At 36.6% G+C, this 18,992-nt stretch overlaps 1 protein-coding gene across 2 annotated transcripts in view; it reads right to left on the minus strand.

Moving 5' to 3' along the window:
- Xrn2 (5'-3' exoribonuclease 2) overlaps positions 1-18,992 on the minus strand; it is a 66,080-nt gene continuing 47,088 nt past the window's right edge. For both annotated transcript variants that reach the window (XM_027421587.2, XM_027421588.2), the window contains 6 exons: positions 18,321-18,389; positions 18,102-18,233; positions 15,894-16,021; positions 8,559-8,622; positions 3,022-3,160; positions 1-534 (listed from right to left, as the gene is read on the minus strand). In XM_027421587.2, the coding sequence (XP_027277388.1) occupies positions 469-534; positions 3,022-3,160; positions 8,559-8,622; positions 15,894-16,021; positions 18,102-18,233; positions 18,321-18,389 (598 nt within the window). In that variant the 3' untranslated portion in view covers positions 1-468. The remainder of the gene's footprint in view (positions 535-3,021; positions 3,161-8,558; positions 8,623-15,893; positions 16,022-18,101; positions 18,234-18,320; positions 18,390-18,992) is intronic.

Here is an 18,992-nt window from a genome sequence, read left to right on the forward strand (position 1 = left end):
TAGAGCTTTTAAAGTTTAGCTTTATTTTTATTTTATTTTTTTACTAAAGTCCACAAATTTCTGTAAGACAAGTACTTTAATGAAATGTTTCCAAAGAAATGCTGAGCAACATATGCTCTAGTATGCTGAATGTACAGTTCAAATGTCCATACCTAATTATTCATGTGCATCAAAATCAGCTTAGAGCTGGCTTGAATTTTAACCATAATAAAAACCCAGGACTCCTAATTTCATCAAATGTGTTTACAAGCAATAATAAATTCAGACCCACTGTATTATGCACCACACATCTCTGGAAAGCAACATAAAACAGTGAGATCAGATCAGCAAAAATATACACACAGTTAAAAGAAATACACAAAGTACTGTAGTTTTATTAAAACCTACTACTTGAGAAAGAAATCTCCTTTCCACAAATAGCATAAAAGTATATAATGGTGAAAGGATTTGGGAAAGCTTTACAAAAGCTTAATTCCAACTGTATCTTCCTGAAGGTGGTGGCAAAGGGTATTTCCTTCCTTCTCTGGGATAACCCTGAAAGTAAACAAAGAAGAGTTTACCTTCTGGATTAATATACCGAATAAAGAAATTAACTCTGCATCTCTGTGGAAAAACATGCCATGAAGAGGAGGACTGTTCAAGGTACATCACATGGAAAGTCTTCCTGAGTATGTGCTCTAAGCCTACAGCTCTCACACAGCTTGTTACAAAGTTGAAGATGCACACAAAGGCTGAATTACTGAACACTAGCCCAACAAGCATTAATAACCACATCTAAGAGATTCCCTAAAATACAAATGAGCAATGAAATGTTTCTTAAAATACGTAAGGTGGGTATTTTTAAAACATTTTTATTAGTTCTTTGAGAATTTCAAACTATGTATTTTGATCATATTCATCCCTTCCCCTACTCTTCTCAAACCACTCAACTTTGTGTCTTTTTTTAAAACCCATCAAGTATAGTTTGTGCTGCCCATATACTCTTGGCTATGTGGCCTTCTCTAAGAGAGTGGTCAACCCACCAGGATCCACACCCTTAAAACAAATAGCAACAACAAAAACCACCACAACTTTCCCTCCCTCCCAGTGGCTACCAGCTGCCAATTGCTCCTAAGTAAGGGTGGCGCTTTGTGTCCCTCCATGCTGGGACTTTGTCTGGTCTGAGCCTGCATGGGATCTAAAAATTTCCCACCATTCTGAGCCCTTGGGAGGAAAGGCACCTTATTTAACCAACGGAATAGACTTACTGAGGCCTAATGGCTAATTATTTAGGAATACATTTTTTGGTCAATGAAAAACCAAAACATTAAATAATAAAGTTATTACAGAATTACACTTACAAAAACATTTCTATGCATAAATAATTCATAAGGCTGGGGATGTATCTCAGTGGTAAATGCATTTGCTGAGTGAGTTGTACTGGATTTGATTCCAAATGAAAGGAAAAAATTTCTAAACTTAGGACCACAGGGTTCCATTTTGTCACTTAAGCAGTTCACACTATATAGTATGACAGATCCTCAAAGCTGCAAAGTGGGCTAAGGACTTGTTTAAAAGTATCAATGTCACTAAAAATAAATGAAGGCATGAGCATGAATTTCTGGGATAATGAATGGTAACTCTAATAGTTGTGATTTAAGAAAAACTAAGTGGAAATAAGACTGAAAAGAATGTATTTTCTTAAAAAAAAAAAAAAAAAAGTCTTCCAACTTGTTTATGTGTCTTCTCAGTGAAAAATTCCACCTCTCCAAGAACAGTAGACTTCCTCAAAACGGAAAATCTCCTTGGCCTCTTACAGAGGCAAGAAGATGAAATGGGGGTTCAGTGTCTCCAGCTCTGCCTGGAGGTTACAGGCTTTCAGTTCCAGACCTGCAAAATGAAGTGGTTGGACATGGCGTTCTCCAAGGTTTCTTCAGTTCTAAATGTCTTCATTTTAAAAGAATGTTATTTTAATTGCCTAGTGCCATCTAAACCCCAGTAGCACAGAGCAGCAATTTCCTGATGTGACTTTTCAGAGGTATTGAATGGAAAAATTAAAAGTAAAATTCTATGAAATGATTTTAATGAATTATAACAAAATTTCCCAAAAGGTATTAACTATAAGCAATTAAGGTGACTACTTTCTTATAAGGTTGAAACAGACAAGTTTTCCTTAGATGTCAAAGATGTTAAAGGGGAGCACAAAGTAAGGACAAATTAGAAAGTCAATATACAAAGCACTGCAAAAGACCTGGAGGCAACACGGTAAACAATTTAAAACCCCTTCCTATCTCTGCAGGTGCCAAACTCCAGGACAACTACACACTGAGTTGCATCATTCCAATCTCATTCTCTACCAAGAATTATACTTAACGTGCATATAAGTTCTGTCCAGGGTGTCAAATTGCTAGGAGAAATTAGTTAAATAGAACCCAGCTTTAAATGTTGCTAAGATTGGATGGAATTAAAAAACAAAACTTATATCATTTCAATTTATCCATGAATTATAGTGCGTAGAATCAACATGGCACTTTCCATTTAGTAGAAAATTACATGGAAAAGTCTTCAAAGAAAAATCTGCTTCTACAGAAAAGGACTCAATGATGAATGAGATAAGAATTCTAGGATTAATAAAGAGAAATAGTGAACAGCTAGGGTGTTTTGTGTTTTTTTTGTTTTGTTGTTGTTTTTACTTTCAGCTTCCAGTCAGTCTTCATTTGTTAATGATGGGTCTAGTTTACATTAGAGAATGATATTCTCCAAGGTAAAAAGAAATGTTTTGGTGACTGTGACTCATGCTAATCACTATTGACTACTATGACAAAGAGAGCTTCTAGGCTGGGATTCTTGAGGATTGTTGTATAAACTATTTAGGTGAAATACTTCCCTTAGGTATAATTTTAACAAATATAAAGCTGAGTTAAGCTACTCTATTAGTATTTTCTCCAGAAATATTGGTAGAAAACTATTAAGTCCTAAGAAGCAAGCTTAATAGTGAGCAATATGCTGCTTTTCCTCTGCAGCCCACAGTGTATTTATTACCTGTCTCCCTCCGCGATCATCACGTCTGGGTGGATATCCTCCAGGCCCAGCCAGCATCTGGTACTGGTTTGGCTGAAAGGCTGCATTTTGGGTTTGGAGCATCCGGTTCCATGGCAGTAGAGGTTCAGCTCCAACACTTCTGTAGAAAGACATACTTGTATCAGAAGTGAAGCCTGCTTTACAGCACAAGCCTAAAATAGGCAGGTTGTCTCCTCCAAATTTTAGGACAATCCAATTTTACTAGATTTGAAGTTATAGGATATGTAATATAGTGGCCTTTATGTCTCTTATAACCAGTGCAGAGTACTGCATTTCATAAAGCACCACAAATTATTAAAAGGGATGTTTAGAGCTAATGGGATGGCTCAGATGGCCCAAGTGCCTGCCTTACATATCTGATGACCCAAGTTCAATCTCTAGAACCCAAATTGGAACCTCCACATGTGCACTGTGACACACATACCCCACTCATTAGTGTGCACATACACAATATAAATAATTTTTAAAAATGAGGACGCCTAAAGTAAGCTGATTAACTTTTATAAAATTAATTCATACAGTTGTAAATGTGAAGTTTCTTTTTATCATCTGAAGCTCTAGATCCACAATCAGCAAGCTGGGTACATTTACGATTCTGTCCAGAAGAATAAACATGTACTAGTAAGAGAAAGAGGCTTTATTTTCAAAAATGTCCAGACTCGTTCTTAGATTCTATTCTTTCTAGTTAATTGCAGGTTGCAAGTGAATTCTTACTGCTGAGTATTTTGAATCCAGGGTAGGGGACTTGGCTGTTTTTTCCCATCCATTATTCTGCTCAATATGTCAGAAGGTCTGATCGTGAAGAAACCTTTTCAAGTTCTATTGATGCAGCTTTCAATTGACCATGGTGACCTAGCAACATGAGCACTAATTGGCATGGGCTGACTGGCATTTGGTGTACAGTTTACATGGGAACGCAGATTCAACAGCTATTATAGCCCAGTTTGCTGTCCCAGATTACTAGTTGAAAGACATGTTTTAATTGTCTTCAAGTGCCTATTTTAACTTTAGATACACAACAACAGGTAGAAGGCATTAAATCATAACTTAATTAAAACCTGTCACATAAACAATGTAGCAAAGATATTTCTAAAGGCAATAATCATCATTTAAAATAAAACTTTCTTAGTATTCACTCTCAACTTTTATTTTATAGTCAGGAGAAAGAATAAACAGAAGCAAAATGTTCCTGTGTACTTAAACATTAGAAACTTGGGGCCACAGACAATGCTAGGAAGAATTCAGTAAAATTTTACATTCACTAAGGCTCTGAATTTCACTTCGTCGTGGGAGAGAAAATCTTAGGGATAAAAGCCTGAAGTTGGGCTCATTGGGTGATGGACTCATTCTTACAGCTAGCTATTCATCTGAATCCATCCTCTCTACTCTCTTCACTTACAAGCCTTCTTAAAAACAAAACAAAAAAATGCAAAGTAATTATTCTTGTTTAACAGTTCAAAGACAACAGCTCCTGATAACCTAGAAATGCCAAAGCTTCTCTATTAGATAGTGGGTGAAACCATAGCTCTAATACAGCACACTGCATGTGATTCAAAGTCAGAGTGAGGTGCCAGTTATTATCAGTACAAACAAATTCTGGCAAGAACACCCAATATGATTCACAAACACCCTATCTGAATCACAAGAACAGTTCTATGAACACACAAGAATAGTCTCTTTTGGCATCTGCAGAGGGAGATGAGTGATTTGGTAATAGGTTATGACTATGGATCATCAATGTTGTGATGCATGTGCAAAGCCCACAAGTCAAAACTGCAACTCATATTCTGTGCTGTGATTATTTTTCTTTTTAGTCTTATACCATAGGTTGGAAGACGAAGTCACAGTGTAAAACATACACTTTTTCTTTTTGTTCAAAATAGTAATTTTTTCAAAGATAATTTCTATGATAAAAATCATCAGTAATAAAATTTAAAGAGAAAGAACAAGCTAACAGTGGTATGTACTATCACTTCTGTTTGATGGCAGAAACACCTTATTTCCCACGAAGTAATTATTTTTCTGTTAATTATATTAATTTGCAAATATAAGCAAACTGAAACTTATTTGACAAAATGTTTGTAAAATGTGAGATAGGAACCCTGAAGTTGGTCCACCCTAACTTTTAGTTAGAACAGGTGTGGTGCACACTTTTAGTACCAACACTCTGGGGGCAGAAGCAGGCAGATCTCTCTGAATTTGAGGCCAACCAGGATAGGCAAGGCTACATAGTGAGACCCTGTCTCAAAAAAGCAAAATAAATAAAAATAATAGTGGCTATAGCCAAGCAGTGGCAGCACACACCTTTAATCCCAGCACTCAAGAGGCAGAGGCAGGTGGATCTCTGTGAGTTCAAAGCCAGCCTGGTCTACAGAATGAGTTCCAGGACAGCCAGAGCTACTCAACACAGTTAAATTCTATCACAGAAAAAAAAAAGAAAAACAAAAACTAGTTGGTGGTAATAAACTAAGGTTAATTTATAAGCCAAGGCACTTCTTAGTAGGTACCACAGTGGCAACAATATTCTTTTTTCCAAATTACTGCTCTGGAAAGTAGTTGGTAACTGAAGCCTACCAATTTGGGTAGTTTAAGTTTGTACTATGGTTAATCAGTTTGTAAAGGCTTCCCATAATTGAGTGGAACACCCACAAGTAAAGAAACGAAAGTAAATGGTTGCCTTGTATACGTTGAAAAGAAACTAAAATGTGACTAACTCTGCTTAGTATTGGCACCATTAACATGAAGTTATTTTGTCTGGAGGAGGGAAGGGTGGCTTGTTTGTTTTTTGAGAAAGAGTCTAATGCTTGTAGGCCTCTAACTCAAATCCTTCTGCCTCACTCTCCTCAGTACTGAGATTACAGATGTATGCCACCATGTCTGTCTCTGCTTTTTTCATAAAAATATGACATTTATTTTTGTGTATTCCCACTTGCATGTGTGTGAGGTCAGAAGACGACTTGCAGGAATTAGTGTTCTCCTTTCACCGAGTTCTGGAGACAAAAATCAGGTTGTCAGGCTTGGTGGCTCAGACCTTTACCCACTGAGCCTTCTCACTAGTCCTCTCACTGTAATTTTAGGTCAAAGGAATATATGGATTTAAAGTACTATCCCAAAGGAAAAATAATTCAAGACAACATACCATAGTTTATGAAACAAGATACATTCAAAAGGGTCTTTGTTTTTTGTTTTTTTTTAGTAAGATTCTCAACAGCACTCAGAAATAGTTGCACTGGAAATGCTATGAACTAGGGATTACAAAACCTTGGCTTGCATAAACCTACCACCATCTACTACCCATAACTTCTTGGTAAAGTAAAAATGGTTCCTCCTCTCTGTCTCATAAAGTCTGAATAGCTGGAATGACAAGTACTATGGAAATGAATAAAGGACTATACCCACTTGCTAGATATAGCTTAGGAGAGCAGAATTCAAACTTACTTTTTATTTATGAATAAAATGGTTTAGTTCACTATTACTCAGGAGGCTGAGACACAAAGAGTGTAAGTTGCAGACCAATGTGGCCATACAGAGAGACCCTGCCTCCAAAAGAGTTCCATTTCCTAAATAACCACGAGTTAAGGATTCTATAAATACTTACCTTTAGTTTTTTCTTTCAGGGATGATTTTAAAATATCTATAACAACCCAAAATACATACAAAACTAGTTCCTAGCTCCTAGGTTTACAAAGTCAGTCATGGTAATAACAGTACTTGGTAAGGGAAGAATAAGAACAAGAAAATGATGAACAGGGCAATGAAGGGGACAAAAACCACAGTCTTAGGAAAACTTTACATGTATACAGAGAGAGGAATACTGCTGCAACTAAATAAAGAGCCAAAGAAGTGCAAGCAGAGCCTTTATTTCCTTTGATGTGCTGTGGCTTTAGATTATGCTCAGAGTAAATAGTCTGGTGAGTTCTGCTCTACTAAAAAGTCTCTTGGTAAAGAATAGCATGGAAGAGTGACCTTGGATAAGCTACTGCACTATGAGTTTCACTTCTAGTAAAACCAAAAATTAACAGTATCTACTTTAGAAGGCTGCTAGGAGAAACACAGTCACATTTATGAAAAGATGTTAACACCGTACTAATAATTCTCAAGCTGGAGATAATCATTAGAGATTGTTATTAACATAGCAAAGAAGTGAGTAACAAAATGAAGAAACTAAGTATAAAAATTTAGGATAATCTGTCCATTTATTTCTTTTTTAAAATGGTGTTAAGTTGGTTGGGTTGCAAACCTGTCATCTGTACTCTCAGACTTAGGAGACTAAGACAGGAGGATTGGAAGTTCAAGGCCAGCCTGGGCTACTTCGATGATAATTAAATAGCACGTGCTATATGCTTTTAGCACATACACTGGAAACATCAACAATACTTACCGGTAGTATTAAATTTAAAATATGACTTGAATGAGGTAGCTGACATCATCAGTAAACAGCTGAATTATACAAATCTCTGTAGTAATCTTGAACAGAACAGAAAGAATTCTGGAGGGGCTAAAGAACTACTGAGTATTTGTCCAAGAAGAGCACTATTTCTAGCCCCATTTGTTAATGCACTCCATTCATTACAGATGTGAACAGACCAAAATGGCTAACTCAGCAAAGTCAAAACAGATCATAACTAGAAAGGTGACAAAGGAAGCTTTCCTGGGATGGGACTCCATTTAGTTTGCATTTATTGATGCTGGCAAAATAAAATCCAGCCTGGATTTTAAAGCTCCATTAGAAATATTATCCTGCAGATGTTAATATAATTATTCATAACATGCCCAGCTGACTTCCCATGGATAGTCCATCTGACTTAGGAACAGAGAACTTATGAATGAAGGAACACATGTCAAACATCCCTTGTTATTAAATCATGTCACATTCTTCCTAGTCCATGGTACTTATTAGAAGGCAGATCCCATAATCCTCTTCTGAGTCCCTTCTGCATTTAATTCAGTTCAGTCTTAAGTAGTTAGAGAAACTGTTTTCAGTGGCAACTAATAACTACTGACCTACAGTGACACTGCCCTACAATAGGCCTGTCAGCCCTGAAAAAGTTGTACCAAAGAAGCTGATTAGGACTTGAAGAGGCCTGTAGTAAGAATCAATAGCTGGTCTGTACTAATGCTGCGTTGCTGGCAGACATGATGAAAGTGGAACACCATTAGTTATGCCTCATTAAACTGCACAGTCCTGCTAAAAAGAAATTTGTTTAGCCTGACAAAAACCTAATACAATTTTAAGCTCTCTGTGTTGCATTTTTTTTAAGAGTACCTCAAAGCTTCAATAAAGTCCAAAAGAGCCAAGAAACATAAAAAACTATATATACACAAGCATTTTTAATTCAAAGTATTCATTTCATATTTCCTAAAAACAGTGCAGGAAAAATTGCTTGGGGTTGGGGGAAAGTGCTATTTCAAACCAGGTAGGTTTTAGTTTGTAAATAACCAGCACACTCCAGATGTTGATGCAGGAAGCATTTAAATCATGTCTGCTTTACCATTACCTGTCAAATCTCTGCTGCTGGAAAAGAGGAGGAGGCCCTCGCCAGGAATCTTGGGGCCGCATATCTGGAAAATAAATGGGAGGTGTTCAGAGAAGGCTTACTTGCTAAAGTATTGTCTATAACCTATCTACATAGTTTATAATTCAAACTCCTAAAAAAGAACTAATCACGTAAACCAAATAAACTAGAATCAAAACTAACCATGAATGTAAAAATAGCCAACAGAACCACCAAAGACTTTCGTTAATTATGTATTTGTTGCTAACAAGGTGGTTTTGGTAACCTTGGCCATAATCACATTGCTTATTACTTGTAATGTGTGGTTATGTAACACATAAACATAATTTTACATGTATACTTTAAATGCTATACAAAAAAAGAGAAGATCTGGGCCTTTTTCATGACAGTACACTGAACTAATAGTAGTAACTCTCATCAACCTCTGATCCCATTGCAAATCTGAACAGGCAACTTTATATACTTAGAAGAAACCAAATAGCGACTGCTCTCCTATATAAACCATGCATTACAAGGAAGGAAAGACCCATCAACTCCTGGCTAGACATGGCATTCACATTCAAAGAACTCAGAGGGGCAGTATCAACTAGCCACCACTCCTGGCTTCAGCCTTGCTGTTATCTGCCTTTAGCAGGGTCTGCTGTAACCTAATTAAAACAGCTGCATCCAGCTATTGTATAATGAGTTCACTGTGTGAGGACAGCACTCACTTCCAGACTCCCAAGAACGAGAACAGCACAGCTTACCCTATGTATTCAGGCTCTTATTTTAATGGAAACACAAACCAAAACTATGCTTTTCAAAATTACTTTATTAAAGGAAAGAAGAAATGAAAACTTATCCCTAGTTTAGAACAACAGAAAAAAATATATTAAAAAAAAAGAAGAATTATGCTTTTAAAAATGTCATAAAGCACAAATGGGCAAAGCAAAGTACATGGCAACTGATGACCGTAGCATGACACAGCTGGCCTCCTCTGCTCTGGGCTTTTTTCAACCTCCACAGGACTGAGAAGGCCAGTCTGAGGCAATTCTCTAGATGTGAACATACTACCTAAAGATTTATATCAACCAGCAGCCAACTCCTTTTTCAGAAAGGAAAGGAAGTTCTTCACCAGAAAGCCAAGTAGTCTCTCTAGCTGAATTGTATCCTGTTTAGTGCTTAAAAATGAAACTGACAGCCAAGCTGAGTCACAACACAAGGAAGGTTTTTCAAAGGTCATCATATATGAAATACAGCTCAAGGCCTCAGTAGAAATTCTGGAAGCTAATAGTTTCTCAATGGTCATCATATATGAAACACAGCTGAAGGCCTCAGTAGAAATCCTGGAAGCTAATTACCATGAAGTTTACAGATATGGAGAAGAAAGTTGCCTATTGGGCCCAGAGTGAATCACTATCACAGACTATAAATTGCCAGAAAATTTTGTATTTTATCTTATTGTTTTGAGACAGGGTCTCACGTATCTCAGGGTAGTTTTAAACTCTCTATATCCCAGGATAACCTTGAACTTCTGGTCCTGGTACCTCTACTTTTTGAGTGCTGGGGAGGTGAGCACCACTACCTTGTCTGGTACACATGTGCTGGGAGACGGAACCCATGGCTTTGTGCTAGAAAAGCACTCCACTAACTTAGCTAAACCTTAGCCCCCCAAAAAACAAGGTAAAACCTGGAAATTCTTATAAGAACAGCAATTATTTCATTTGTGTGACTTCCTTAGATGGAAAACTAAACAGTTAATTTTCAATGAGTTGTAATTTATGAGAAGGCATTCTACTGAAAGTAAACATCTGCATTTGTACTTTTTCCTGATTACTTTTTTAAACTTGAAGACCAATGACCAATTCAGATGGTATACAAAAATTAGCAAGAATCAGTTAAAATGTTTAAAAACTATCATATTTTAATGTCTTTACATATACAAAACTAGGTAACTGTCTGACAAAAGTAAATAAAGCCAAACCAGCAGAATGAATCTGATTCAGACCCTGAGTAGCACTACTTTGCATGCCTCTGCACTGCACCTCGGAAACATGCCTCTGTTTATCATTAAGACTTAACTTTGTAAGTACGGTTCCATGGTGTCCCCTGATAACCACAGAATACTATGGGACTTAGAAAAAGTTTTCACACAAAATCTGATTTATTATAGATCAAATGAAGACAATGAAACTGATACATGTACATTAAAATAAACTTCCCAGAGCACTTTATTCTGAAAATGAAGGGGAAAAATTGTTGATTTTCTCCTAGAAAGTGCACAATTGGAAACTAAGGCCATCACCATCAATACACACACATTCAATTCAAACCTGCTGCACATTAAATAAGAAAACATTTTCAGGAACTGGAATTTACTACACAAGCATCAAGCACTTTCTAACAGTCTACCTTTAATTCTGTTTTTAATTCTCACTTTCAGAACAGCTCCCTTTTATACATAATCTCAGTATTAGCAAATATATGGTGTTTTGCTAAAACGTGTGCAAATATAAAATTTTAAATTTTTCTGTTACATAATTATTAAGCATCATTTGTTTCTAATCAAAAACAAAATTTAAAAAGACAAAAAAAATTTTCAGAGCTACCTTTAAACAGTTTCTTTTTCATGTAGCTCTAAGTAATACACATAGCCCTTAAGTATTCACAAAGCAGAAATATTTCCTAGTTGGTAAGTAATGAAGTAGAGAGTAAAACAAACTTATTACCATTCATTTGTATGGCTCTAACAGAAGATCTTTTTGAGTGGGAGGGAAAAAACCTATGAGACAATGGATTGCACTTCAGAAGGAACAAACGCAAGGGGAAATAAAAAGACAGCTAATTTTTTTTTTCCTTTGGTCTTTAAAAACATATCCCTTTCCTAGAGCTCTAAGGCCACATCAACCAAGCTTTGCCATTAGCTTCTCAAGTGACAATTTACTTAATCGTCGTGGCAATCACAGAAAAGATTCCATGTTTACTGACTGCAGTAATCACAAATTACATTCCAAACTCAGCTAATTGACAAGTTTACTGACCAAAATGAAGAGAAGTCATACATCAGGTTCTTTGGAATGAAGAAACTGAATGCTTTATTCATACTGAGTACTCACGGCTACACTTGACTCCAACAAGTTATCAATAAACAAACAATTACAGACCCAAACTGTTGTATTAAAGGCAAACTAAAAACCAACAGTAAGAAACACCAATGGCCAACAGTTGGTAGAAGTGGCAGTCTGACCAAATGGTTCATCTTCAGTGTATTTTATACCATATTACAGAAAATATTATAGCACTAAAAACATTTTTTATAAGTGGTTTACTTTTCATTTTTACAAAACTAAAAGTTTCTGACCAAATCTTCAAATTTAAAATTTCTTCTATAGGTTTTATCAAGTTAAGTCAAGTACTACAGATCTAGGGCAGCTTCCCAAAGAGGAATGTTGTCTTAGTTAGGGTGTCTATTGCTGCAAAGAGACACCATGACCATGGCAATTCTTATAAAGGAAACATGTAATAGGAGCTGGCTTACATTTTCAGAGATTTAGTCCATCATCATCATCATGGTGCTACCTGGTACCAGAGCTGAGACTTCCTACAATTTGATAGGCAGGCAATAGGAAGTGATCTGAAACACTGGGCTCGGCTTGAGCATATATGAGACATCAAAGATGGCCCCCACACTGACACACTTCTTCCAACAAGGCCATTCCTACTCCAACAAAGCCACATCTCCTAATAGTGCCACTCCTTTTGAGGGCCATTTTGGATTGTGTTGTTTTTGGTTTTGGGTTTTTTTTTTTTTTTTTTTTTTTTTTGGAGGGGGGGGTTGGTGTTTTGAGACAGGGTCTCCTTCTGTGGCCCAGTCTGGCCTCAAATTTGTGGAAATTTATGGAATCCTCCTTCCTACCTTAGCCTCCCAAATGCTGTTGGAACTAGAGATGTGTTCTACTATGCCCAGTGCAACTGATTTTTGGTAGTCACAATTAGGCCTTCATTTTGGTTGTGTGTGTGTTTTCAAAGATTTATTTATTTTTATTTATTTATAATAGATGTTTCCTTGCACATGTCTGTCTACCATGTTCATGCAGAATGTCAGATCCCCTAGAACTGGGGTTACTGATGGCTGTGAGCCACCACGGGGATGTGGGGACTTGAACCTGGGTCCTCTGGAAGAAAAGCCACTTTCTTAATCACTGAGTCATCTTTCCAGCCCCTGATGTATATTTTTTAAAAAGATGCATCCAAACAAAATTCCTTTATTGGACCAGGTAGTGGTGGTGCAAGTCTTTAATCCCAGCACTTGGGAGACAGAGGCAGGCAGATATCTGTGAGTTTAAGGTCAGTCTGGTCTACAAAGCAGAGGGCTACACAGATAAACCTTGCCTCAAAAATAAAAGAAAAAAAGAAAGAAAACAAAAATCTTTTAAGTTATCTTTCCTTAGGCATTTCATTAACAAGGGATGGAAGGAACTGCTTAATGGTGAGCACATGTTTTTCCCTTTGCTGCTCTAACCTCTTTAGAGCTGTGGAAGTATATATAATACAACACTAATAATTCCTTACAGCTATTGTCTTGAGAAACAGTAGCTGAATTAAGATTATACTAGCTCTAGAATTTCTACATCTCAATTCTTTTTCTTATGTAGTACAATTACTGACAGGAATAAGTGGCTAAGAACCACAGGAAAAAGAGAACTGAAAGGAATGTGTCAATACAGAGCTGGCTTTGAAAATGATCTGGACATGCTCTCACTACTTCCTAGTAAAATCTCAGTAGAGATTTCTTTCAAACTGGTTAGACTCCTCCATTGCACATGGTAGGCATAAATAACAAAGATAAGGACACTTCTAACATCTGCTAGATATTAGAAGCAAAGTAGCTATTCAGCTTTGCACTATATAGATTCCCATGGACTCACTAACTCTGCACCCCTCTGTACTAAAAAAAGAAAGAACAAGAATGAGGCACTGGAGAGACAGCAGTAGTTCAGCTCCAGGGAATCTGATGCCCTCTCTGGCCTCAGCAGCACCTGCATACATGTGCCATACAAACACCTGTGGCATGCTTACAAACACACAGACACATAATAAATACCACAAGAGTAACAGAACTGTGCTGTTTTTCTGGGATTTTGTTTTTTACTTTTTTTTTTTTTTTTAATGGAGAGTGCTGGATGTCTCTACAATTTTGTTCAAATGACTGCAGAACCTGGAAAAGCTGTTGCTGCTATTGATGCATAAAATACTGCCATTGGTCTTTTTATATAAATAAATAAAACACACACACACACACACACACACACACACACATATAATTTGAATTTTTGGAAAATTTAGCTGTGCTGTCAACTTTGGAAAAAAGTATCCCAGTTTACCATGTTCAGTTGGCATTGTACAAAAATTAACAGCCATATTGTTCTAGAAATGTTGAACTTAATTTTTTTCCATTTGTACAGGGGTAACTCACTGTTTTAAATATATAAGATCTTAAAAAAAAAAAAAAAAAAAAAAAAGGGCTCTTGAGAGCCCATCCCATATGAAGGGATGGTCTCTTGACCTGGACACATGGGGAAGGGCCTAGGCCTGGCCCAGGATGATGTGGTAGACTTTGGGGAGCCCCTTTTGAGGGCCTTACCCTGCCTGGGGAGTGGAGGGGGGATGGCTAGGGGCAGGTGGGATGTTGGGGGAGGGGAGGGAGGGGGAAAGGGAGAGGGAGAAGGGATTGACATCAGAAGCAAGCTTGTTCCTAATTTGAACTAATAAAATAAAAAGAAAGCAAAGAGAAAAAATAAATAAATAAATAAATAAATAAATCTTTTAAAAAAAGTGTTGAGGTACAGTTTCCCTGATAGTGAGTTATGACATTGTATTCAATTTCAGTAAGTCATACAACACAGCAAAGCCACAGAATCAGACAGTATACCTGATAACAAGTGGGCCCTGAGAGAATGAGACCTTCAGAACTCATTTCTTCTTAGGTACTATATCCAGAAAATCTGTGCTTCAAGTTAGAAAATGGTTTGTAAATCCACTGGCATTAAAACCGTGATAAGCACAGAGCATGGACACGCCCTAACAATCACCAGCTTTACTAGGCACTCCCATGACTACCTAGCATACCCACCTAAAGCAATGCCTGGCACTATGGTTTATAGTACTGAGATACAATTTGGTTTAAGTCCGGTGTGGTGATTAAGTCTGTCATCCCAGCACTCATAAGGCTAATGCATTAGAATTTCTGTAAGACTGAGACCAGCCAGGGTTACATACTAGCAAATAAAACCTTATCTAAAAAAACAACAAATAGTAACAACAAAACAGTGGAGATGGGAGGGAGGGAAGGAGGAAGTGAGGGAGGGTTCTCTGCACTAGAGCAGCACTCATTTTATTCTACTTGGTAGCAGAGATCAAACACAGGAACCTGACAAGCAAGACAAGGATCTCCTGTTGAGCTACATCCCCTGATCCCATCTTTCTCTTGAAATTTAATTTTTGTAATATTAAACATTAAAAAGAATATATTTTAAGTGCTATTATACCTCCAACTTACAAATACTAGCCTCTTGTCAAAGCCAAACTGTTGCCCCCCCCCCACACACTGTAACCTTGCCTGGTTTTCAAGTAAGGCAACCAGACAAACAGGAATGGAAAGTAAAGGCTTTATGAAGATAGTTTAGAGAAGAAGGCACCTAATCTGTATTTTCATGGTAAAGGGGCACAGCCATGGAGCTCAAAATGGGAATAAAATTAAATTCGGTGGGAAACCTAAGCATTCAACTGTTTTCTATCAATACTATGGCCATCAAAATACCATATTCTTTTGTAATTCTAAAATTCTAACATTTCTAGCATTCTAAACTGTCTCTAACACAAGTTTTGAGACGTGAAAGAAAGGCCATGTTTCTCTCAGATGAGAGATATTACCACCTAAAGCAATGCCTGGCACTTCATGTTAGGTAGAACCAACATATAATTTGGGCCAAAACAGGAATACTTTTGTCCTTTAGCATCTAAATGATCACTATTAAAATTCTTCAAATATTTGTATTAAAAGATAAATACCCATCAACTACATATACCTCTTTCTGGGGAGTTAACTCAGAAATAGGTTTATGAATAAAGAAAGAATTTTAGTTTACCTTAACTAGCTAAAAGTAAGAAAAAGTAGTTGAAAGCTTTTTCATAAAATGTTCTCTTACAACTCTTCTGGCAATGTTTAATTCTATTTCTCCATCAAAGCAACCAATCTTTTTGGCAATGAGGATGAAAGCCAGCCATTGCGGTCATATTTCATTTGGAATATAAAATAACCAGTCAGTAAAAACTTACTTGACATAAGTTTTGGAATCTGAGTTTGCCCTCTCAACAGTGGCCTGTATAAGCTCCCCTGGTAAGTTGCAGGTGGTGGTGCAGTGTTGCTGTAAACACCAGTCCCCGAGCCTCTTGGCATAACATGGCTGTAAAAGAAACCCTCATGTAAGAAAAAATATCAAGAGCTATATACAAAGATATGTTAACACATTAAGGTTAAGAAATCAACACTAGTCGTCACCTCTTTATTTTAGACCTGATTAATATAAAAATAAGGTTCACAATTAATGTTCAGAACTGTACACAATGGTAATAGTGATAGCAAATGTTTACTTACCATATCAAGATAGTCATAATAACCCTGTAAGTATCTAATTACTTATTCAAAAGTCACTTTTCTGTATATGCTGTATATGTAAGCTTTTTTCTTCAAGGATCTGTCCTGTTGCTGTCACTACCAATTACTATTCTATACTTTGCTATTTTAATTTAACAAATCAAACAATGCCCTGTATCTTTTTGTACTCTTAACTATAGTATGCAATCTATAGACTATTTCACTAAGTTACTAAACTTTCCTCTCATTTAGTGGCAGTATTATAAGTTTTGATGAAAAATACATATTTAAGTGTACAGTTATGCTCCTTTAACACTATTATCTCTAGTAAGTTCCAAGTAATAAGAATTTAGATAAAATATTGTCTTTGAAACTAGAAGTACTTCAATGTTGCTTTTTTTTTTTCTTTTTCTTTCTTTTTTTTTTTTTTTTTTTTCAAGACAGGGTTTCTCTGTGGCATTGGAGGCTGTCCTGGAACTAGCTCTTGTAGACCAGGCTGGTCCCGAACTCACAGAGATCCACCTGCCTCTGACTCCCGAGTGCTGGGATTAAAGATGCGCACCACCAATGCCTGGCTTCATTGTTGCTTTCTAAAAGACTAAGAATGATGTAAAACTGTTATTTAATCTATTCTAAAGTTGTTTCTTTTATTATCAAAGATGAAGAGTTTCCAAACAGTGACATCAGCTGACATTTACAGTGGTGAAAGCTATCACCACTATAAGATAGGCACAATTACTGTCAACTTTACATGTTAGGAAACTTTTATAAATATAGGAAGAAACTTCAAAAATGAGACTGAGTTTTACACTTAACCTCTAAGCCACTATTTTTCTTTAGATGTCTCACTAATATCGAAAATAACTGTTTATGAGTTATAATTTTAATTCCTGAACTATGAGTTATTAACATTTCCTCCAACAAGTTGCTTTTTCTGAGCTAGGATCTCACTTTGTAGCCCAAGTTGGCTTCCAACTTGTGATCTTGCCTTAGCCACCCCAGACTATCTTCGTTTTGTTTTGTTTTAATTTTTATCGAGACAAGGTGTCTCTGTTTAGCTTTGGCTGTCCTGGAACTCACTTTGTAGACCAGGCTGATCTCTAACTTACAGAAATCCACCTGTCTCTGCTTCCCAAGTGCTGGGATTAAAGGCGTGCACCTCCACATGACCATCATCATTCTTTTTATCCTAACCTTAACTATCTTTATTTCAAAGCCCTCTAAATATAGTTTCTTCTAACACTAGGATAAAGAATCCAACAGTAAATAAGAGTGAAAGATAAAAACCATAAATTTATACAGAAAATACAGATGGTCAAATAAACACTATCTTAGCTGGCATGAAAATACCAATTCAAACAACAAGACACCACCTTTCAAGCAGAGGAAAACAAAAATTTAAGAGCCTGGTGTCTTTGTGTTCAAATATATTAGCTAATACTTCATAAAGATACTGTTGTAGTGATGCACGACAAACTCAAACCTGACATTAAAGACAATATTTCATTCCTTTCTCTGTTAGAAAACTGGAAAAACCTATTAAGAGAACAGACTCTTCGTTAACAAAGAAATACATAAAGAAATATAGAAGCAAACATCTAAAGTGAAGAAAAGTTAATCCCAGCAATCTGAAGGCAGAGGCAGGTGGATCTTTCTGAGTTTGAGGCCAGCTTGGTCTACATAGTGAGTTCCAGACCAGAAATCCTGTCACAAGAAAAAAAAAAAAAGGTGTGTGGGGGGGGAGGATAAATTATCAAAATCACTAATATAGATACAAAGTTACTTGTACTATATTATCTCTAAAATATCTGTGGCAGAAATACTGACTTATTTATGGAATAACTCAGAAAAAATACACATAATATATAAATAGGAATCATAAAACTCACCCTAAAGTTCTAAAGGCTGCCTGGTCCAGGTGAACAGGCCGCCGGTCCCGATTAAAGCCAAGCTGGGGTTTCCACTGCCTCCCATTGCTGGATTTTTCCCAATCACCAGGTTTCAGAACTGCTGCTGGCTTCCTAACCATTTAAAAATAACACTATTTAGCATACAGGGATGGATGCTGTCACAAAGCACACGTCCAGGGGTTAGTTTACTATTGTTACCTTGCTCCTGGAAGCATTACAGCTTTAAAAACATAATCTTCAGCAAATTGTGGATCTTTAAAATTAATACTGAAAGAGAACAAGGAAAATGTTAATGATTTGATTGTGTCATTGGTTTTAATTATTAACTAAACAAAGATACTTTTGATGTCTAAACAGAGTAACTAAAATTCAAAACTGTCCAAATTACTATCTTAGACAATAAATTTGTCAAATGGTTAAATATCTTTCTTACCAAACTACCTCTGATCTCTAATACATTGTTCTCAGGTAACTCTCTCTATAGAAAGATCCAGATTATAGATAACTGTAAATGATCACAGAAAAAACAACATATCCCAACTCTTGAGAATTTCCAGTACAATACTGGAAAAGCTGGGGAAGTTCATAACAAAAATCAAAAAATAAAATGTGTATACAAATAGCTAAGCAACTGTGCTAGCTAGCTTTACGCCAACTTTATACAAGCTAGTCATCTGAGAGAAGGGAACTTCAATTAAGAAAATTTCTCAATAAGATCAGGATGTAGACAAGCCTGTTAAGTCACTTTCTTAATTAGTGATTGATGGAGATAGCTGGTTCCAGCCATTGTGGGTGGTGTCACCATTGAGCTGGTGGTCCTGGCTTCTACAAGAAAGCAGGCTGAGTAAGCCATGGGGAGCAAGCCAGAAA

This window comes from Cricetulus griseus, chromosome 6 (assembly GCF_003668045.3).
Source record: "Cricetulus griseus strain 17A/GY chromosome 6, alternate assembly CriGri-PICRH-1.0, whole genome shotgun sequence".
NCBI classification, from domain to species: Eukaryota; Metazoa; Chordata; class Mammalia; order Rodentia; family Cricetidae; genus Cricetulus; species Cricetulus griseus.